Below are 21668 nucleotides of genomic sequence, written 5' to 3'. Positions count from 1 at the left end.
ATGTAAAGAGCCTCTATTTATACTCTGGATTCCCCTCATGGCACTCAAAAACAAATGACGTCACAGAAGCAGCGATGACGGACCAGTGTTTCCATAGCAACGTTCTAAGCAATTAAGGCTGGCTATTTAAAACAGACACAGCTCGATAACCGAATAAAGCACGAACAAATAGATAAATAAATATAATATTACAGGTTAAAGGCGTTGACGCACACATATAGGCATGTGACAGACGGTTGCCCGGGCCGGGGAGCCGCCGCCGCCGCTCACCCGAGCTGGGAAAGCGGCGTTTGATGTGAAAGCAGGCTGGAGGTCTGGAGTCAAGTCAGACACGTGTGAACACTTCCGGTCAACACTTTCACAGCAAAATAATTTCAAAACAAAAGACTCACTGCACGAAAATACAGCAGTCCTACCATAAATCCTGCCTTATACAGGTTCAAATGTTTACTTTGGTGTTATACTAACAGGTGTTTTTATGTGTTTGTCCATTATATCATTGAAGTTTGGCGAAATGACACACAACTCTATAATGCAACAGGCTGCAATTCATTCACAGCCTACAAACTACTTCCTGTACACAACATACATTTGAATCTGAACATTAACCTTAAGGTAGAGCATATATTGCAAAAACTCTTGATTTGAGTTTGCATTATTTTTGATCTAGCTTTATATATTTTTAAAGCAAATTAAATAATCATCTATTACTCAAAAAAGTAGCTCAAAGTGTAGAAATACTCACTAGGTAAAGATATGCTTTAACGTCACGTTTATACGTCACAAAGAAATGGAAATACACTTAAAGTCCGAGGGGTATTCCTTCTGCAGAAAGGCCCATTTCAGAGTGTTATATGATAAGAGTGTAGCCTCGTTATTGATGTGTAAATAAATCACTTTATCGTTGGAGCCAAAGACGTTGGTGCTAATTTTAATCAGGTTTAATCACTGTGGAGCTTGAGAAGTTCCCTCCTGAAATCAAAGGTTGCATGTGATATAAACTTCACATGATTTGTTAATGGTAATGATTAGTTTGACTATATTGTGTATCATTGATTTGAATTTGCAACAGGTCCTAGTATGCTAAAATATCCTAAACGACAGGCAACAATGAACTAAATCGTAGTAAAGTAGAATTATAGACCAGCAGAGAATGGAAATGCGCTGCTCTGAAGGGTCGGCTACTATATTATTTTTGTAATGATTTATCTTTATTATTATATTTTATTTTTAAATAATTTGTATTATGTAATTTTTTAGCAGAATTTAATTTTATTCATTTTTATTTTAATATTATTTAATTTTTGTTTTTTTATATTTTATTTTATTGTTTATGTTTATTTTTAAACAATTTACCTGAAAATAAAAAGAACCAAACCTGCACTCCTCAAGACCCTAGGTCTCTCTGCCGGAGGACGGCTGACTGCAGCACCACGCCGTGAGATACAAGCTATGTCTCAAGTCAGGGGCCGCGTCCTTCGGAGGTCCTGAAGGACCCAGGGTGCCCTTGGGTTGGGACACAGCCTTCCTATCTCAACGGCACCGCCTGGCAAACGCCAGCTGGCACAAGAGACCCGGGGAGGTGTGTTGGTTTGTACTGATGAATGTAAAGAGCCTCTATTTATACTCTGGATTCCCCTCATGGCATTATGTAACTCAAAAACAAATGATGTCACAGAAGCAGCGATGACGGACCAGTGTTTCCATAGCAACGTTCTAAGCAATTAAGGCTGGCTATTTAAAACAGACACAGCTCGATAACCGAATAAAGCACGAACAAATAGATAAATAAATATATTATTACAGGTTAAAGGCGTTGTGACAGACGGTTGCCCGGGCCGGGGAGCCGCCGCCGCCGCCGCTCACTGGAGCTGGGAAAGCGGCGTTTGATGTGAAAGCAGGCTGGAGGTCCGGAGTCACTTTGATTAACAACACTTCCAAACCAAAATAACTTCAAAACAATCCACCCTTAAACAACAGCCTCACTGCAGACAAATGCAGCAGTTCTACCATAAATCCTGCCTTATAATACATCTCTCCTAAAGGTTGGCTACTGCTGTGATCCTTTACATTTTTATATTTTCTCATTTATATTATTTCATAACAATATTTAATCATAAAAAATATATACTTCTTCATTATTCATATTTTTTTTTAAACTTTTCATTAGAATTTTGTGTGTGTGGTGGGGGTGGGGGAGGGGGTGGGGGTAAAAACGTCCTCCTGCAGAGACAACTTGCCAGAGAACGGCTGACTGATCAAATACCAGCCGACAGAAGAGACCCGGTGAAGAATGTGGATTTGTAAAGAGTCTCAAACCATAACCTCTGTTAACCTCGGCGGTATAAGAAATAATAAACACAGGCAACATCACAACTACTGCCAAATAATCCCAAAAATGTTTGACAAATAGATAAATAAAAAAAAATAATGGACGCTAAAAGTAAGGGAATATTATCAGACATGAACACAGGTTCACATTTCTCCAGTCTATCCTAAAATGCAGTAGATTTTGTGCCCTATCATGTCAGTGGGATTCACGTATATATAAAAAAAGTGACCAATAACTCGTGATATTGTGGCATGTCTAATTAGTGTGAGAAGTCTAAACGTCTGTGTGTCATGATAGTAACCCCCTTTTCGGTTGCTTAGACTAATGGCTTCAGCTGAAAGTCACATGATATTACCATATAACTCCACCTTACCCTAAAAACTGCAGCAACTTAAAACACCACCTGGAGTAAAGTTGCATCCGAGAGAGAATCTAGAGAAAATCTTTCATTTTTATTTGCAGTTTCACTGTTGAATCACAGAAAAATCCATTTCTCTTTCACCCATCAAGACAACTGAAATGTGCCCACAACATTCATACCATCTTAAAAGCAACTGCATTAAATTATTAGGAAATTTAAGCATAATATAGAAGGTTAATTCACCCAAATAAGATTGGCAACAGACTGGACACACAACAAGACCAGCAAAAATGTTTAACACTTTACCGTCCAGTAAAATAAAATATACATGTTGAGTTAAATAACTCCAAGTCAGAGTGACTGAAGAGTTTAACAAGTGCAACAAAAGCAGGTTATTATTATCGTTCTGCATAGTTTGAATATTTGAAAGAGATTTAGGAAGATGATTCACGGCACACACCAGTTAGATGATAAGGAGACCGTTAAGCCATAAACTCTGCTCCTCTTCTGCTGTTAATTGATATACTAAACTGTACGTGGCCGTGTTGACCATCACTGATTAGCTCTGAAAAATAATCACACAAATTCAGATGCAGACTTGGCAGCACAGGCACATCCTGAAGCATTGTTTCAAACGTCCTCACAAACATTTCCTCAGCTCCTTTCCTGAGTGACTTGTTTAGCTTGATTGAACACTCGCCCATGTTCAGCCTCCCTGTAGCTTCTCCTCCTCCCGCGTAGACTTTCATCCATGGCGCCTGCCATTTTCCCCTATTTCTTTGTATCAGAGTAGGACAGGAGCTAAACAGAGATCCTAACACCAAACATTATGGATGATGAGATTATTCCTTTGATGTGTATGAAGTGGTGTGTGCGGAGAGTTAAATGAGCAGTATTTCAGGCTCTGACACAGCGCAGTAGAGCATGAAGCCCATCTGATCCACCTGGTCCTCCGACAGGCCGCTCAGCAGATTGACAGCTGGTTTGAAGTAACTGTGTAATGCCCCTTGCTCGAGGTAGCCGATCAGCTCGGTGATACAATGCTGGAATCTGACATCCAGGCTGCTCTGGGACCAGTTTCCCTCACTGTCACTAAGGTGCAGGATGAGGTTGGCCAGCGGGGCGGCTTTGAGCGGTCGCAGGGCCGGGTTCAGTCTGCACACCGCCTTGAGGAGTTTAAGGGTGCGTCTGCGGCAGCCGTCGTCCGCCGTGTCGAGCTGAGCCAGACGCTGAGTCTCCCACGGGTAGAGACAGAGGTGCCAGGCGTTCACCCAGGGAGAGGTGAGCTCAGGCTGAGCCGTCAGGACCACGTCACCCTCCCTGAGCAGAGGCAGCATGGAGATGAAGATGGCCTGATCACTGCTCTCGGTTCCTTCGTTTTCATTTCCAGGCCTAAAGCATTAAAACAGAACAAAAGTCTTTTATAAGCAAGGCTGGGCAACACTTTAATCATGTATCAACCTTCAGTTGAATCAATGACATGTTTTTATTTGAAATCAAATATAAAATAAGGTTACTGTTTACACATACAAGGAGCTTTTTCTGATGTTTACATACCACCATTAAATAAACTGAACATTTGTATGTGAATTTGTACACAAGTGACACATCAGTAGTAGAAAAATACTTCTTTTATAATTGTACTATTACTGAGAACTTCCCAAACTGACAGCATTTGCACATTATGCAATGCACTCATGTCAACACTTCACACAAAATAGTCTTACAGTCATTACTTATGTAAACAGCGTATGCTAAAATATAACATTTAACGATGAAAACTAGTTGAAGAAATTAAAAAACCACTGAAAACAACAAAGCAACAGTGAGGCACTGACACACACCGGATCTCCAGTCTCAGGTCGGGCCCTCCCAGGACAGGTCTGACAAGACAGTCCAAAGTGCTGCTGATTGACGGCCAGTTAATGGTTTCCATGACAGCCTTACTGAACATGCTCACAAGGGCTTCTGCAGACAGATACCCGCCCACCAAGTACCTGCAGGACACAAGGAGAGACCGGCTTCTGTTTCTTATCTTTAGCTCACTTCAAAAGACAAAATCATTTCACGTTGCTCCATTATAATGTGCTATGTGTTCATCGGAAAGGTTTTTCTGGGTGAGCTAATAAGAGGCTAAATAACACCTCAGATAGTCTACGGTCGATGAAGTCGGTCTCTGTGGTTTCATACATTAAACATATCAATTTGAGACAGTGTTGATGCATAAAGTAAGGGCTGTAATGTTTCCCGACAAACTGTTTAATCTGTGTGTGATCACCTGTCCCAGTAGCTGCGTCCTCTGGGAAAATATTCCAGATTGACCCGTCGGACCATCCAGTGCAGAGGGTGTGTGAGCAGCGTCTCCTCTCCCGGGATGAGACGCCACAGAGAGGCTTCCAGCTGCACAGGCACCAGCAGACACGCATGGTCCGCACTGACCACCTACACACACACACACACACACACACACACACACACACACACACACACACACACACACACACACACACACACACACACACACACACACACACACAGAGAGAGCGAGAGAGAAACAATGTGGAAAACTTTTCTATTGAACAGGAGGTGTGAGTTATGGTAGTCATAAAGTAAGAAATGTAATTTTGTGTGTGTGTGTGTGTGTACCTGCAGGTCGTCCAGCAGAGAGCCTCCGAGGTTCATCTCTCCCAGCGGCATGTCTGGGTGCCGGCTGTGCAGAAAGCCCTGGATCTCCGTGCAGATGTCCAGAGCCAGAGACTGAGCCCTGAGGACCTCACGTGGAGCAAGTGCCGCCCTCGTGTGGTAGTACTGCTGCAGAAGCTCCTAAACAGTTTATACAGTTTAAAACCAGGCTGTTTTTACCACTCTTTCGAACGCCCTTTTTTTTTTTTAGATGATGCAAAGCATGAAGAGAATGGAAAGTCCTGGCAGAGGAAATCGGTCATTGCTCAGGTAGACAGGTGTGGTACTATGTCCATTATGTGCATCATTCAGAGAGATGCAAAATGTGTGTTGCTAAGAGATCAACTCCAAGCATGGAGTTGTCACACTTCTGCCGGGAATACACATCTCCCTGGAGGGATAAAGTCTCTTTGTGCCTTGAGGCAGACTTGAGAGCAGTGACAGGAAGATGTTTTGCTGTTAACTTGCTGTCAGGAGGAGGTCTAGTTAGGAGCAGGGAGTCTATTTTCTTCCTGCTGTTAGACAAACATTTATAAAGGTGAACAAACAATCACGTAACAAGTGTGGTTGCACTGTGTCGGTGTTTGACAGGGGGCGGGTTGTTTTTACATGACCTGAGGAAGTTAAAACTGTCAAACTTCCACTACTGACACAAAAATCACTGTAGAAACAGTTTTATAAAGTAATTTAAACAAACAACAAAAAAAAAAAAACAGGACTGGGCCTAAAGAAGCATCCGAAACAACGCGCTCCTGCCTGGAAAAATGCTGTTTATTCTATTGTGTCTGTTGGAGAGAAACAAAAACATCATTTACGCTGCAACATTTGGGGAAGAATCTTCTTTTCTGCAGCTACATTACCCAGCGTTAACAGAAAAAGCTGCTATTCAGAGATCCAAAATCAAAAATGGATGATCTGCAGCTAATCATAAAAGATTCAGTCTGCTTCAGCTTTCTTGCAATGATAAGCACTACGCACCTATAAAGCACCTTTTCACCTTCGCAGTCTCAAAGCGCTTTCAATTTTGCATCGCATTCACGCACGCATTCACACACCAATTGTGTCAGAGCTGCCGTGCAAGATACTCCCCTGCCATCAGGTTCAACTTGGGGTTTAAATCCCAGTGCTCATACTCTCTCAAACATTTCCTGGACAAACGGTTTCTTGCCGTGAGCACAGAACAATCCTCAACCTTTCTGCTCATGTGGATGCTCTGTACACAAACTCAAAGCTGAGTCACGCACTGTATTTTGATGATGCAGGGCTCTTGGGGCTGTGTGCAGGCTACCAGTGCATAATAATGCCCGTCCCCTGAGGTTTAGAGCCAAAGCACTGCGCGTGACAAAACGCGTTACACAGGCATACGTGAATGAACGTTGGAGCAGAGGTCTTCCTGAGCAGCTGCACGATCTGTCTCTTCAGGAGCTCAGAGGTGAAGTGTCACAGGGTTACCTGTAAGCTGAGGACGCACAGCTGGAGCCTCTTGGACTTCGACTCAGGTTTAGACTGCACCTCCAGGGAGGACGTCTGAGGTTGCCTGCAGAGATCAGCTGATTGAGAAAGAACAGCAGTCATTTAACATCAGCAGGCCGATTAGAATAATGATTAGAGAATAATAATTAGCACAGCATAAACTCTGTGTCTGTCCTTTGGTTTGACAGTTGCTCGAATGGCGTCAATACCTTTCTGCTGTCTGGTTGCCTTGGCAACATGCTTCATCACCACGCCCTCGATGCCCTTCCTGATCAGCGTTGGGGAGGCGGAGACCAAACTCAGCTCCTCCCAGCTCTCGGCCATCTTCTGCTCCACCTTTTCATCGTCTGCAGCGCGGCCCGCGCGCTCGATCAGCTAAACAGAAGAATCCGTCGTCAGAAATACACGTACAGCGTGAACGCCGTCATCAACCGCAGGCAAACTAATTTAGCGCGGCGCCATCCTCAGGAGTTTTTGCATATTTTAGTCCAGCAAATTTATTTTCCTATTTCCATATATGTAGAAGACACTCCAGGTTCTTTATTATCATGAGCATTTTGCTTTTATGTCACATCATTGTTAGATTAAAAAAAAAATAACTCTGTGAACAGTGAAATTCATAGATAAATATAGCAGATTTTTTTTTTAAATTTTGAAGTCACTATTACTACTTTTTTTTTTTACCAGATGATGGCACTGCCTCATCTACTGCAACAAGACTTGACCTGCTGGCTGCTATTAGAAAGGATGTTTTCTTAACTTCAACAAAAACATACTGTATGTAGTTGAGAAGATGCCAGAACAATAAGCACATGAAGATTTTAAGTGCATATAAATGTTGAAGAACTCTTTTCTACAAGTCAGGATTTTGGCAGTATTTTATGCCCCCGGAGAAAGACACGTTTCCATATTCACAAGAGAATACCGAGATGTACTGATGTGGTACCAACTAACTCAAAAACACTCACTCGTTTCACTGCCAATGTGGCAATGCCCAGCAGAGCAGCTCCTCCAACTCCCAGAACCAGCCGGGCATTAGACAGCAGGAAGTCAATCACCATGGCGACGCCATCCTCTCCTCGCCTCCGACTGCTCTGGAAGTTCATCGCTTCCTCTTCAGTGGTAAGCCTTCGGAGAATGGAGAAGTCAATCAGAAAGTAACACAAGATATGACTGTCGGCTGCTCTGACATCTGCAGCCTTCTCTCTCGCTGGAAATGATGTTGTGCAACTGGACTCTGACACAAAGTCAGAATAATGCACGAGACAAATAGGCATGGGATGTATTGCGGCATATGGATTCCAATTAAAACCAACCAATACTGTACATGGAAAAGAGCAATTTTCAGAAATGTGGAGACAAGTGACAAATTATAGGGAAAAACCTGGAGAAATTTAACGAATACAAATGCCTTTCTACCTGGTATGAGCGGTTACTAAATGGTTTGGTCACTATGGCAACACTGTTAATCATAGCCTTCAGAGACATCAGATTGCAACCCAAGTGAACATCTATTGGTACATTCACGAGCAACTGCGAAGTGGGAAAGCTCCGACCTCCAAGGAGAAAAATACACCTGAACACCTGCCGAACTGGTTTTATCCAAGTAGGAAAGTCGGAGGTTTGAGAGACGTCTGAGACGTCACCGGACAGAGCAGCATTTAAATAGTCAGACGTGGTTAGCTTCGCCTTACGTAGTTTGCTAGTTTTGTCAAATGTAAAAAAAAACAACAACCACAGGAGTACATCAAAACGTGTAGAAACGTAGAGCACAAATAATACTGACCATCGTTTCATCTCTGCGTTTGTTTAAACGTGTGATGACGAGGTTGTTTGTCACTTTTCTGTATTCCGAGAACCGAAATATAGCACAATTTCTGGGTGCTGCCATATAACTGGTTTGTGAACGTTCACAACAAGCTGCCTGAACACATCATACGTTCGGACCAGTGTGCCAAGACAGCTCAAGGAGCACTGAGGCTGCTCTGGAGACCACAAAGCTCCCTGCTGGGGCAAAATAAAGCAAACCTGGTGTCAGACGATGTTTTAATCTTCCTTAAAAAAAACCAAAAAAAAAAAACCCCCAAAAACATCCCTTTTTGTTAAAGAACTGCTGGATGTGTCAGAAAGTATTGGGATGTAAAATAGTGGTACTTAAAAAGCATGGTCATAATTAACGTTAATGAAATTTAGAAAATATAGAAAATGTTGTTTTTGCTGAGGGAACATCACACCCATCAAGGATGCTTTGAAGTGTAGTTTTGTATCAGCCCCTGCTCGATTAATTCATGTAGTTTGCATGAAGAACAGTTTCCTTTTAATACATTTCCATGAATTAAATACTGGCTTTTAAACTGTACAGATTGTGTAGCCTAAAGCTCATTCATGAGTACATTCTTTCCATGTTGACAGCTTTAATTTTGGAAAACAAATATTTCTGCTGCAGTCTCTCGCTGCCTTTAACACCCCCTAACAACCATGATGGTTTTTTTTTTAAAAACATGAAGGTGACAGGTTCACAATCAGACTTAGAAAGGTGGATAATATGTCGTCCTCTTGGCTGTCAGACGCAGGAAGTTGTTCCACATAAATTCAACTAAATTAAAAGAATGTTTTACACAGCAGACCAGCTGTCAGCTGTAATTAATAACAATAACGATGCTTTTGTTCCATAGTAGTTTCCCATCAAACAGTTCCAGTGAGCCAACCAGGATTCAGCCATTGTTAGGGTTGATAGTGACACCTTCGGCCTTTCTGCCGTGACTTGTCAAAAAAGCCTGCTGGCATCAGCTCTGTCGATACGAACAGTACGAAGCTGCAGAAGACGAGTAGGTTTCTCAAAACGAAAGCAATTATCGATGATGGAAAAGAACATCTTAATTTGGTCCAAGTTGAAAAACTGTGAAAACATCCTTTAAGCTTCTGGGAGCGGACGCATATATGACCCTACTATAAATGCACTTCGGCCACAAAACTGAACATGCGTTCTGTGCTTATCATATTTATATCTCCAAGCCCATGACATCCACAAATACCCACAAGACATTACTCCGTCTAAACCATTTCAACAGACCGCCCTGCCCCCCCCCCTCCCCCCCGTCAGAGGTACAAGCTCTATTTATAGATCCAGTGCATGGCCGAGTCACACGAGCCGGGTCACATTTGTCACAACCTTCCTCGTCAAGTTGCAGCACGCACATTACTAAAGGCGACGGGTTAAACGTCAGAGGAGAGTTCACCTTTCTGTTTGACAAGTACCAGTGAAGGACGCCTGGTTTGGACAGATGTTACTCCACACTGGTTGAGCTGCAAAACAAACCGAGTCTGGATCAGCTGATAAACAGGCCGATCTGGCCGTCAGTCGAGCAACGGGCCATTAGGCTGGCCGTTGTTTCCAGCTCCTTTTAAAATGCAGCTTACTGTGCAAATTTTTTACCTGAAAATAGACCAAATATTTTAGTAAAGCAGTGACACATTTAGAACACCATCAGCAGCATAATCTTGCTCGGTAGAGACCGTAAGTGAGAGGACAGACCGCCTCTAAAGAGAACAATGAATCACACAAATAAAAATGCTTTGTTTGTACCGTGTTCCTTTGTGTTTGTGTGATATTTTGCTGACAAAAGACCAAACTGGCGAGTTGTTGCACAAGAACGCTGCAGCTTTGAATGATCCCACAGGAGCCCTCGAAGGATTTTTTTCAAGTAGATTTGCAATATAATCACAGAAGGCTTTACAACCTCTTGCATGGCCCCTTGTTCTTTTGATCACTAAAGAGAGTTTTTAAGACTTCGGCTGGATGTCTAGGCTCAATGTCGTAGTGCAGGATGAAGCTGGAAGTGATCTGACGCCTCTCTCGGTGCTGAGTGAAGGTTGTGTATCCGCCTGTACTTTATTTACGTCCAGTGCGGATACGCAGCCTTGAACCTGCGAGGAACCTTCACTAGTTCACTTTTGATCTTTGGTGATCGAACCGTCGTCTGTTGAAGCCAAACGTGTTAAATGTTGACTCGTCCGTACAGAGCACCCGCTGTCTTTTGTTTTGCAGCCAAATTCTTGTGTTTTCACACCCAGATGAGTCTCCCGGCTGTTCGTCTTCCACTTCTTCTCAGCGGACCCCTCTGGACCGCAGGTTGGTGAACCAGGGTCCCGCTGCTTTCTGCCCATTTTAAGATGACGGTGCTGCTGAATATCTGAATATCATCCGCTCAGTTTCCTCAACCTCCTGTTTCTTTGTGCTTCTGCTCGGACAGCCCATCTGGAAACACTCTTCCTCACTCTTCCTCACTCTTCCTCACTCTTCCTCATCACCTTCGTGGTCAACCAAAGTTTGATCCCCCACACAACTGGGTCTGAGTCACTCTTTGATCTTTGACCTGTATATGATGCTGTTGTTACAACGTAATCTCGCACTTGGCCGGCAGCTGCTTTGTCAGCACGCAAATATCCCGCTGGTGTGTTGAACTATTTGAACACGTGATGGGATTTAAAAACAAATACTTCGGAGAACTTTTGGACGTGACTTTAAATCTCCGCTGATTATTACACGTTGTGATAACAACTTAGCATTGACCTTCACCACCTCCTCTCCAGTGGATCAAAAACCTGTTGACAGTCTATGAATATATATATTATATATTATATATTATATAGTAACGCGACAAACCAACAAGGACAACGACGACTCTTGCTCGCAGCTAAATTCAGTTTGGGAAGCTAACCAGCTGGTTAGCTTGCTCCATGAGCTAAGCTATCCCGTCACCGTCCTGTTCAACATACTTACCCCTCAGTGCGGAGAGGAAGTGTGACAGTCTATCCCCAAACCATGAGCGTTTATTAAAATACGTCTTTGCGTGCTTTTTCAACAACAACGCTGTCGTTCATTGCCATGAATGTAGTTCAACCAGCGAGCTGACAGCTGCTGGAATCTTCTTCTTCTTCCGTGTTTTTAAATTTCCGTTGGTGCTCGTCGTCAAAGTGCTGCAGCGCCCCCCTGGCGAACGTCCGGAACTACAACAACAACAATAATAATAATAATAATAATCGACTTAACAGCTGTCCAGGAGAATCCCATCACCTGTCAGGTCTCTTCCTGCATTGCCAGGACATAACGCAGTTATAATGATAATCCTATTGCTAAAGATAAATCTGTTTATGTATTTCTTATCAAAACATGGTCTTTAAAAGGAGAAGTAAATTAGCACACACCTTTCTCCTTGTATTTTTTTTTTTTTTTAATTTTTTTAATGGTCTAATTTAGAGTCCTTGTTGCCATTTACTGTATAACCAAAAACAATTAAGAGTGAATAAATTCATTTTATTTTTGTATTTATTAAATTTTAAATAACTTTCCAGAGGCAGAATGTATAATATAGAAACCAAATAAAACAGTTAGGGAAATATTTGAGGAATAAGTCAAAATAATTTTGATGGCCAATATATTTTCCCTTCTCCGCTTAAGTGAAATTGATCACTTAAGTCTTATGATCTGAGAAAGTAATTAAATATTCCAAATCAAATCTATTAACTATTTCGACCTCTCGGAGGATGGAAGCCCGGCTGCTCTACTAAACGTTTGCCAGTATTACGTTCCTGCTATAAGTGGTACACATGGAGGACAAAACCTTTAGACTTTACTCAGTGAGCGCCAACAGAAGTTAAAGTTCAACTCTTTGCAAATACATGAAACCGAAGCTTTTTTCATTGAGGGAATGGGGTCAGGGAGCCAAACGTGGACAGAAAACCTGGAACAGATGGGGAATTATGTAAAGCGTATACAGCAGAATTAGTTGGACATACTCCACGTTCCTAACTCGTCTGCTGCTCAGTTTAACCATCTTGACACACTCACACACAAAAAAAGATGAACTTTGTAGATTTAAATAAGGTCAGTTATGATAGTATTGTTTACTGAATCCCTTTAAATAGGTCCAAGCAAGAAACACGTCATAAATCACTGGAGATAGAGCAACTGCAACTTTAGGTTGGTTGGACTTACTGTAAATACATATCTGACTGACTTCCTAATTTATGTGACGGTATCCATGTTCCTCGCTGTCAGACGCACTTCCGTATCAGAGCTGGCTTTAATAAATGAACCGTGTAGAGACAATTTCTGCTTTATTTCGTTCAGTCAGCACCTTTTCAACCAAAACAAATGTGAAAATGAAAAAAAACCCATGAAACCACCTTTACGTGTCCCATTCACTGTCCAGTATTTACCTAGTGTTGTTGATGTTTAACTTCTGCGAACATGCTCAAGTTCTCGAGTGTAGCGGAGCGTTTCAGAGCGCCACGAACACAACTCGTCCTGTTTTTAGAAAGCAATTCCTCCTCTGAACTGAGGTTATTTTTGTTCATGTGTAACTTCAGACTAACCTAGCAGTCAGCTAATAAGAACCTCTGCCAAATACGGCTGACTGGAAGCAAGCAGCTAATTTATGTTTACACAGCAAACCGCGAAGACGTGGACGTCTGGAAATGTATTTTCTTCTCAGCTGAATGTTCAGAATCAAGAAAAGCAGGACATGACGGAGGTGGTTTTGCTCAAATTAAGATCTGACTGACCCAAACTCCACCCAATTTAAATGAGGAAAAATTAGATTTAACGGATAACAGCAGTAACTTGGCCTTTGTCACTGTACAAGGTAAAGCAAACAGGAGTGTAAAACAGGACCTGAGTTTTTCATCACTCCATAAAGCATCAGTTTAGTCAATATTAGTGATCTCCAACAACTTAAGCCAAACAACTGAGTCGGATCAGTCGGTGCAACTTAAACTGCGATGTGGAGGCCGAAGAGAACAAAGACTGAAGGTGTGACATGGTACAGTAAAGGTATGGATCAGAGATGTCGGTGCGAAAAAAACAAAACGGTTCATTCTCCATAAAAGTCCCCCAATCATAGACTATACAAACGTATTGTACATTATAACAAATTAGATTACAGCTCAGGTTTTCTTTTGTACAAGTCCATACGTACATCTTCCTCTCAGCTCTTAAGGTCTGTACATCTTGGTTACAAAAAATACATGCCATTTATAAGTATCTATGATCACAGGAACAAAGTAAAGTTTAATTTAAGGTAACTGAACAGTTTAAAAAACAGAACTTGACTGTAGTATGCAAGTCGAGGTTGTGTAATGTGTAGCAGAGACGCCAGCTTGATCTGCCATTAACAAATATACACTCAAACTGATCCAGACTCGAATCGAAACGCAGACGAGATGATGACTGTGCTTCTTGGACCAGACTCAAACTGGACCAAGAGAAACAAGGACTGACCAAACAATGTTACAATATAGAAAAGAACAGGTGTGTATGTGTGTACGTGTGTGTGAAGGTGGTGCTCTCCTCAGTGGCGTCTCATCTTGACTTTGCGCCCTGAACTCTCCCGGTGTTTGTCGTAGTCTTGGCCCCGCCTCCAGTTCTCGGAGCCGACGCTGTGACGACGTTGGCGGGACAGGGAAGGATGTCTGTTCTCCTCTTTATCCATCTCCAGAACCCTCGGCCTGGAAGAGTCACATTTCAGCCATTAGTCACGAGACGATCGACTGCACATCACTTCATTGGTTCTCAGCTATTTCCTTTGTACTAATGTGTCGTACAGTTCTTCGGGCATCTTCTCAGATCCTCAGCCCTGAACCGTGACCAAATATTACACATTACAAACATGTTAAATCAAAAGGTGGAGCAGTATTGCAGCCCGACAGCAAGAGAGCAGTCCTGTGTCATCTTTGCCGTGGCTTATTGACTTCCATAGAAAATACCTTTCTCCGCTGGAATACATCAAGTTTCCCGAGCCATGAAAAGAACAGAAATATGAAGGTGGGTTGTGATATACTGTTTATAAGACAACTTAAAATCATATAAATTTTACAGCAAATAAAATGGTTTAGTCTCCTGTGGATGACAACATCACCACTCACTCTCAGTCTGGAGAGCAACACAGCTTTTGACGAGTAGAGTTGAAACAAGCGTGGACGTAACTAACTTGTAATTTCTAAATTTTTCACAGGAAAAGTCTGACAGAGTTTCAGCCCCTGAGAAATTGTCTTTCACGTCACCTTTACTCGGTTTACAGAAACTTTACTACACCAGACAGCATTGTAAGACAGAAAAAGCAAAATAGTGCAAAGTTTTTTGTTTTTTTTAATGGTGCTTCATTTTCTGAGCAGATCTGTGACTGAACTGTATTGTTGTTTTCCAAATGGCGTACTTCTCTTAGTCCACAAACAAATAGTATTCTTGCATGTTAGGACTTTTACACGTCTACTACTCGAATTTTGACAGTCGTGTTGTCTCAAATCACACACTGCTGTCCTCAACTGACAGGAAATAACCGGAGCATGTGAATGTGTCGCCAACATATCTGCAGCTTTAATTATTTCACACAGAAATTAAAGTGTTTTCTTATCTTCTGTTTAACACACTCAATAAACACACTGATGTCTTATTTCCTACTTAGTAAAAAAATAAACACTTTAGTGTGGTGTTCTGCAACAGCTTCCTCAGACACTTTCATTTGAAAACGTCGGCGGTTCCTTCATTTACTCCACAGAGCCAAGATGGCGACGGTTCAGGGTGAAAAGCGTCCAGCGGTTCACGCTTATTTTTTTTGAACCATTTTGAGTGCCTCGTCCCGTTACTTGTAGTTCACTGCATGTTTCTGTACTTGACAGTGTGAACACACAATATGTGCTCAAAATAGTGAGTGAGAGTACAGCGGTCGGCCATGCTGGACTGTGATCTTTAGCATATGCAACTGGTAACCGAGACGCAAAGTGTTGGGTCTACGTGGAACCGACTCCAGTCAGATTCAGGTCGCATTCCCACTGTGTTACTGCAGGTTTCACTGTGTCAATGTGACAGTAACCCAAGAGTCGATCCAAGTAGACTTCTCTCTGAACACGTGATGTCTCGTAATCATTTATGATGAACAGCGTGTTACAGCCCGTGTCCTATTTCTATTCTATTTCCGCCGGTTCCTGTTCAACACATTTTGGATCGGGTTTAAATATCGAGACCGCCCTGTTAGTTTGGACCCATGATTGCCTCCAGAGTGCGTGATGTGTGGATGTATACCTGTGCGCCGCATCGGGCTCTGCTTTGCGATAAGAGCGTTTGGATTTCAGAGGAGCAGGTTTCTCTGCAGGAGAGGAGTTTAGAGGGCTGTCGGAGTCCAGTCGAGGAGCGTCAGGTCTGGTCCTGGCAAAGAAGAGGAAGTTGAAACACTGGGATCAGAGGGAGCGTTCACATTAGATAGACCTTTTTCAAATTGAAGCGACCGACTCACTTTCTGAGTATGATCACTGCGCGTCGCTCCTTGATATCTTGGGGCCGGATGCAATGGGTAATGTCATCAGCTGCATAGCCACTGAGAAAGAAAGAAAGCTTTTAGAGACAGCAAACTTCTGGCCTGAGCAGCTCCTCCAAGGTGAGGAAAAGCACGGCAGCACACGCGGCTATAGTCACCTGAGCACCGTGACGCTCCCTCTCCTCACAGGCAAGACAAACACCGGCTCCGACACCCGGATCGGTTTGAACTGGAAGCGGCAGCCGAAACAGAGCGCGCTGTCACTGAAGAAGGACACTGAAACGATGGGCCGGGCGAAGATGTGCAGAGGGTCCACGTGGGACACGATGCAGCCACCTGGCTGATAATCATTGATGACTGCACTGTTGACAAACCCCTCCGGGATCACGCCGTTGGACACCAGCCGCTTGATCACCAGCTCGTCCACCCAGCTCGGGATCTCATCCACCTCTCCTTTGGGGTACAGCCGCTCCTGACCCGGCCCACGCTTCTCCAACTGGGCTCCGTACGTGTAGCCCTCCCCGAAGAAGTACTTGTTGCGGAGGGGCGCCCTGTCCACGGTGTGCTCACGGTAAAGTCCTGCCTCTCCTTTGGCCACCACGTCGTCGATCTTCTCCTCGATGAGGACGCACTCCTCCGGCGTGAAGATGTTCTTCTGCAGGATGCTGCTACTCACCCGGCGGGCCTCCTGCTCCCGGAGCTCCGCGTTGTCGTCGCTGTGCTCGTAGTCGTCCTCGTCGGACTCCCGGTACTTTCGCTTTCGGCCTTTCCCGCTGCCGTTGCTCGTCCCGTCCACGAACGCGGTTTTGTGGTCGTCCCTGTGCGGAGTCATGGACTTCAGCTTCTCCCTCAGGTCGGAGTACCCGCCGGCTGCCATGTCAAGACAAAACAATACGACGGGGCGCGCTGCGGCGTGGGCTCCCTCCCTAAGCTGACAGGTAGCGCGGATCAGCGCCGCATCTCCAGCACCGACCGAGCTCTGGTGAATGTGACCGGACCGGACGTCCGACGGGACGGACGGATGTCACTTTTTTTTTTGGTTCGGGGGAACCGCTGGATCTCTCAGGCGCACTCGAGCTAACTTTAGCTAGGTTGCTCCGCCGCCCCGTCCCCGCATCGACGCGGCAGCGGCAGCGGCAGCCCGGCGTGACAACTTGGCAACCCTCCGGATAATATCACAAACACTTCCCGGGACCGGACAGAGCAGCAACACGCGCCGCGTCGGCGGAGAGGACGACGGAGGGGGAGGGGGGGGGGGGGTTTGGTTGCTTGGCTACCAGCTAGCTGCTCGCTAGCCAGTTAGCTCTATTAGCCTGGCTTGGTCGGTCCGTCGCCGCCTGGAAATACCGAAAAACCGCGCAGCCACATTTCACACGTCACCAAACCTCCGCGCTGCGGGAGACGGGGTTGTGTTTTTCCCACGCTGGTTTTTTGTTGTTGTTGTTTGTTTTAAATCCAAACGTCCAGGGAAAACACGCGTCACGTTATCAAACAGTCTCGCCCGTTGTTCCCACCGTGTCCACGAAAACGGACGAAAATAAACTCGTGCAACCTGCCTGGGTTGTGCACATGCGCAGTGGTGTTTTCTGTCAGTTCGGGGAGGGACAGTATTTCAGTCCGCTGCTGCTAATTTTGTCCCACTAACCCTTTATTTACCTCCGCGAAGTTCACTCTGTTGGTCTTTATTCAAGTTTTATTGTTTGTGTATATGTTTATCTGTTTGTACTAAGTGATATAAAAAAAAAAACATATTGAGACATTTTGCACAGCCAGTCATGGAAAGTAAAAAAAAAAAAAGTAGCAAAATTCACTCAACTATCAGAAGTATTCAGTTCCTTTACTTAATTAAAAGTATGTAGATACTCTACAGTCCTGTAATCAAAACCACAGGTGAGTAAAAGTATGCTCTGCGAGTTTTATCTGCAAAATGTAGGCTCCTGCTCTCCACAAAAAAATACAAATAAAATTAAAAAAAATTGCGTTCATCAACATAAAGGGTTGCGCTAACTCACGCTGCATCTAGTCAGGTTACAGCAGAAAACAGCCTGCTTGATTATTTCCACCTGCAACTGTAATGCAGCGAGTCCTCCTCGTCCGCTTCCACCTCCTCTGGACGGCTGGACTCTGCTTCCTGTTTCACTCTCTCTGCTGCGACATGGACTTCAACGCTGCAGGTAGTCCAGCGGGAAAGTACGCCGCGTCGAAGTCGGAAGTGACGTCTACAAGTCGCAGGTTCGAATCCCACTCAAAGTAGGACACACCAATATGTGCGTGGGTGCAACTAAAAGTACCTCAACCACTGCAACACAAAAAAAAACCAACCCTAAAACAAAGCGTTTCCAAAATAAAGACAAGACTATGACTCCCCTTGACTATTTTGGATGACATACTCGGCATGCATCAAGTTACTTCTCACTGTGAGGCAACTACTCTAACCACTGTACCACTGTGTCAAACACGTGTCACAGAATGTCTGAAATATGAAAGAAAAAGTCTCTTTTGGGGGATTTTTCAGTTGTTGATTTTTATTTTTGTTTGAGTTTTGTATTGTTGTTGACCTTTGGTTTGGTATTAGTATGACTGCATCTACAAAATCCGAACCCGTGTGGCTTTCCCTGGCTTAGAGGGTACCCTTATGACTTTTTTTTTTTTTCATATTTCGGACAACATGCCACATGTATGACTTTGCATTGTCGTCCAAAATATGAAATAAAAGTCATACTATAGCATGTCGTCAAAAGGACAAAATAAAGTCACAGCATCACAGGCACAGTAGTGCAGTGGTGCCTCTCAGTCAGAAGGTCATTGGTTCAATACCTCCTGTAGCCATGTGTGTCAAGTCCAAAAAAGTAATGTTGTCTAAGGTATATATAAAAAAAAAAGTCGTACAGTAGCATGAACTTCCAAAATTGTATGAGTCTTTGTTGTACTTTAGACAACATGACTTGACATGCATGGCTCCAGCAGGAATCAAACCAACAACCTTCTGACTGAGAGGCACCAACAGTAACCACTGCACCAGTAACCCTGCACCTTTCTTTTGTCCTTTTGAGGACATGCTATAGTATGACTTTTATTTTTTATATTTTTGACGACATGCTATAGTATGACTTTTTTTTCTTCCATATTTCGGACGACATGCCATAGTATGACTTTTTTTTTCCTATTTCGGATGACATGCCATAGTCCAAAGTACGAAACGACTCCACACAAATATGAAATTGTTTGCTGGGAGAGACACTTTTACCAGCTTTCATGAGTTTTTCCTCGTTTCTTGTTGCCAGCAGGGGGCGCTCTGACTATGAGCAAATATTACCATACAGGTGTCTTCAAGGCCAGACTGTTATCAAAGATGTAATGTTTGAGGAAGAGCGGAATATTTACATAAAAGTTACAGTCACTTGTAATTTCATGGCAAGACTCTCAAAATGGCGGCCACGTCACGGGCACACCGATGGACAAAAACAAATTCTTTTGATAACTTTTCATCTCCCATGTGTTAAGATAGAACAGACAAAATTGCAAGTTGGTCCGACAAAATCTGTAGGAGGAGTTCATTAAAATACAACATGTGTGAATAGCCAAAAATGGCGGCAAAATTTAAAATGGCAGACTTCCTGTTTAGTTGAGGTCATGATGCCAAGAGACCTTTTTGTACATCTCGGTGTGATACACGTCCAATAAATTTGGTATATGCATGTAGGTAAATGTAGCCATCGGGGCATCAGTTTAGGGGGCGCTAGCAAGCCATTTGGCCACGTCCACTCGCGAATCCACTAAAATATGAAAGTTTTCGCCGGGAGAGACGCGTGTACCAAATTTCATGAGTTTTGTAATATGACCATGCCTCCAAAAATGCAGTTATTTGCGGAGAAAAATAAGGAACGAAAGAATGAAAATAATAATTCCTTGGATAACAATAGGGCTTTCGCACTTTCGGTGCTCAGGCCCTAAAAATAAATTTATCAAATTTAACGCTGGTTATATTTGACTATATTGCTATTTTGTGGCACTTTATAGGTTAATAGATTAGTTTATTAATAAAAAAAAAAAAGTTTTTACATACCATCTTCTCCTGCATCAGGCAACCCAAAGTGCTCCACAGAAATACAAAACAAGTAAGAGCATAAGGAGTAACTAGCGGAAAACCAATAGGAGGTTCAAAGTCTACAAAAAAAACAATTGAAATCTATAAAAACATTTAAAATTGTGAAGGATCAGCAAATGATGAACACAATTAGTTTAAAGCAACTGTAGTCTTCAAATCTTCTGGATTTAATAGGGCTCAGAAAAATGCTGGAGAGAATTAGTTGATGGCAACTGTAAAGACATAAATCCTCAGCTTAGATTTATTTATTTATTCCTGCAATAACTAATAGTCCCGAGCCAGCCAACCTGCAAAATTCATACTGGATTGGTTAGATCAGATATTTTGAAACAAAGCCACTCAATGATTTATGGACAAGTAAAAAGTTGCACTATTTCATTTTGATAATTCTTAATATTAGATACTTCATTGTATCATTAATATTTTTATTTAATTAGTGCAGAAGTTCATAATTCTCTTTAAAATCTGGTATTTTATTTTGGTAAAATATTCTTTACAAAAAATACATTAACATGGGTTTGAATACAATAACTCAAATTTTACATACAACCACAGTAATAAAAAAACAAAATACAAAATGGTTATAAAACATTGTAATGACAAGGCACAGGCCTGTGAAGCTTCCTCTATGTTCATTTACAGCTTCTGTGCACATAAAACATTTTGAATTGGAAATCTATTACAAGTATAGCAGTGAGTGCAATTATCAAAGTGTCACCCTGAAAAAAATAACCAATATTGACAGTCAGTGTTTGGTCAGTTATTGCAGAACAATAATCAATGAAAGGTGAGGCTGACCTCAGGGTACACTTATTTTACATTTTAGTGTGTGTGTGTGTGTGTGTGTGTGTGTGTGTGTGTGTGTGTATGTGTGTGTGCGTACAACAAACGACTGAAAGGGAAAAGAGGTAGGCGGTTTATAAAGGTTACTTCTACATGTGTGTGAGCATAGAGAACAGTTTGTGCGTACAGCTAAGCATGTGCTACAACATGGTGATTTCGCTGGGTGGCAGTGTGAGCCTCTTATCCCGCACAGACATCATGTTTTCCACCTGCATGGCGATGACTCGACACAGCTCCAGGCCCTGTGGACAGAGAAAGGCAGCGTCAGCACCGAGACAGAAACACACCAAACGATGGTCACGTGCGGGGTGTCCTTGTCTGTGTTTCCGTGTTGTTTGCGTTATACCTGCTCCAGCTGCAGCTGAATGACCCGCTGTGTGTTCACATCCCCCAAAGTGAAGTCTACATACGGGTAACTGGTTCCAGCAGTGGGCCTCTGGGTGCGGCTGGACTGCACCTCCACCAGGGGGACCACTACCATCAGCTCCTGCACCACGGAGACCAAACATTACAACACACAACTGCAACGGCAACAGAGCCACCGGGCTTCCTGTC

General features: G+C 43.1%; 3 protein-coding genes across 4 annotated transcripts in view; all 3 read right to left on the bottom strand.

Moving 5' to 3' along the window:
* Positions 1 to 2765: 2765 nt before the first annotated feature.
* Positions 2766 to 11802, bottom strand: mief2 (mitochondrial elongation factor 2). Of its 2 annotated transcripts, none has more exons than XM_069167562.1 (8): positions 11632 to 11802; positions 7817 to 7976; positions 7058 to 7223; positions 6828 to 6925; positions 5340 to 5516; positions 4972 to 5135; positions 4538 to 4690; positions 2766 to 4085 (listed from the first exon to the last, which is right to left on the bottom strand). In XM_069167562.1, the coding sequence occupies exons 2-8, from the start codon at positions 7952 to 7954 to the stop codon at positions 3575 to 3577; spliced, it is 1407 nt and encodes a 468-aa protein (XP_069023663.1). In that variant the 5' UTR covers positions 7955 to 7976; positions 11632 to 11802; the 3' UTR covers positions 2766 to 3574. The 2 variants fall into 2 exon arrangements, with proteins under 2 accessions (XP_069023663.1, XP_069023662.1); XM_069167561.1 differs by lacking the exon at positions 11632 to 11802 and adding an exon at positions 8635 to 9882.
* A 1149-nt stretch (positions 11803 to 12951) lies between these two features.
* alkbh5 (alkB homolog 5, RNA demethylase) lies at positions 12952 to 17781 on the bottom strand. The gene is made up of 4 exons (XM_069167299.1): positions 16321 to 17781; positions 16142 to 16222; positions 15931 to 16053; positions 12952 to 14357 (listed from the first exon to the last, which is right to left on the bottom strand). The coding sequence occupies exons 1-4, from the start codon at positions 17037 to 17039 to the stop codon at positions 14201 to 14203; spliced, it is 1080 nt and encodes a 359-aa protein (XP_069023400.1). The 5' UTR covers positions 17040 to 17781; the 3' UTR covers positions 12952 to 14200.
* Positions 17782 to 20790: 3009 nt separating this feature from the next.
* Positions 20791 to 21668, bottom strand: part of LOC138208624 (unconventional myosin-XV-like) — a 40588-nt gene continuing 39710 nt past the window's right edge. The window contains exons 67-68 of the mRNA XM_069166645.1: positions 21460 to 21600; positions 20791 to 21355 (exon numbers count right to left, since the gene is read on the bottom strand). Coding sequence (XP_069022746.1) covers positions 21254 to 21355; positions 21460 to 21600 — 243 coding nt within the window. The 3' untranslated portion in view covers positions 20791 to 21253. The remainder of the gene's footprint in view (positions 21356 to 21459; positions 21601 to 21668) is intronic.

The sequence above is a fragment of the Embiotoca jacksoni genome, unplaced genomic scaffold (genome assembly GCF_022577435.1).
Source record: "Embiotoca jacksoni isolate LCO1_2020_lvr unplaced genomic scaffold, fEmbJac1.0.p SCAF_4, whole genome shotgun sequence".
Taxonomy (NCBI): domain Eukaryota; kingdom Metazoa; phylum Chordata; class Actinopteri; family Embiotocidae; genus Embiotoca; species Embiotoca jacksoni.
Note: the sequence above shows the minus strand (reverse complement) of the source record. Positions and strands in the feature narration are given on the sequence as shown.

Coding starts and splice junctions, on each gene's coding strand:
- mief2 (XM_069167561.1), bottom strand. Junction 7,224..7,816: donor CCACATTGGCAGTGAAACGA/GTGAGTGTTTTT, acceptor TCTTCTGTTTAG/CTGATCGAGCGCGCGGGCCG. Junction 4,086..4,537: donor GACCTGAGACTGGAGATCCG/GTGTGTGTCAGT, acceptor TTAATGCTTTAG/GCCTGGAAATGAAAACGAAG.
- alkbh5 (XM_069167299.1), bottom strand. CDS start 17,039: ATGGCAGCCGGCGGGTACTCCGACCTGAGGGAGAAGCTGAAGTCCATG. Junction 16,054..16,141: donor GCAGTGATCATACTCAGAAA/GTGAGTCGGTCG, acceptor CTTCTTTGCCAG/GACCAGACCTGACGCTCCTC. Junction 14,358..15,930: donor GAGCCCGATGCGGCGCACAG/GTATACATCCAC, acceptor TGACTCTTCCAG/GCCGAGGGTTCTGGAGATGG.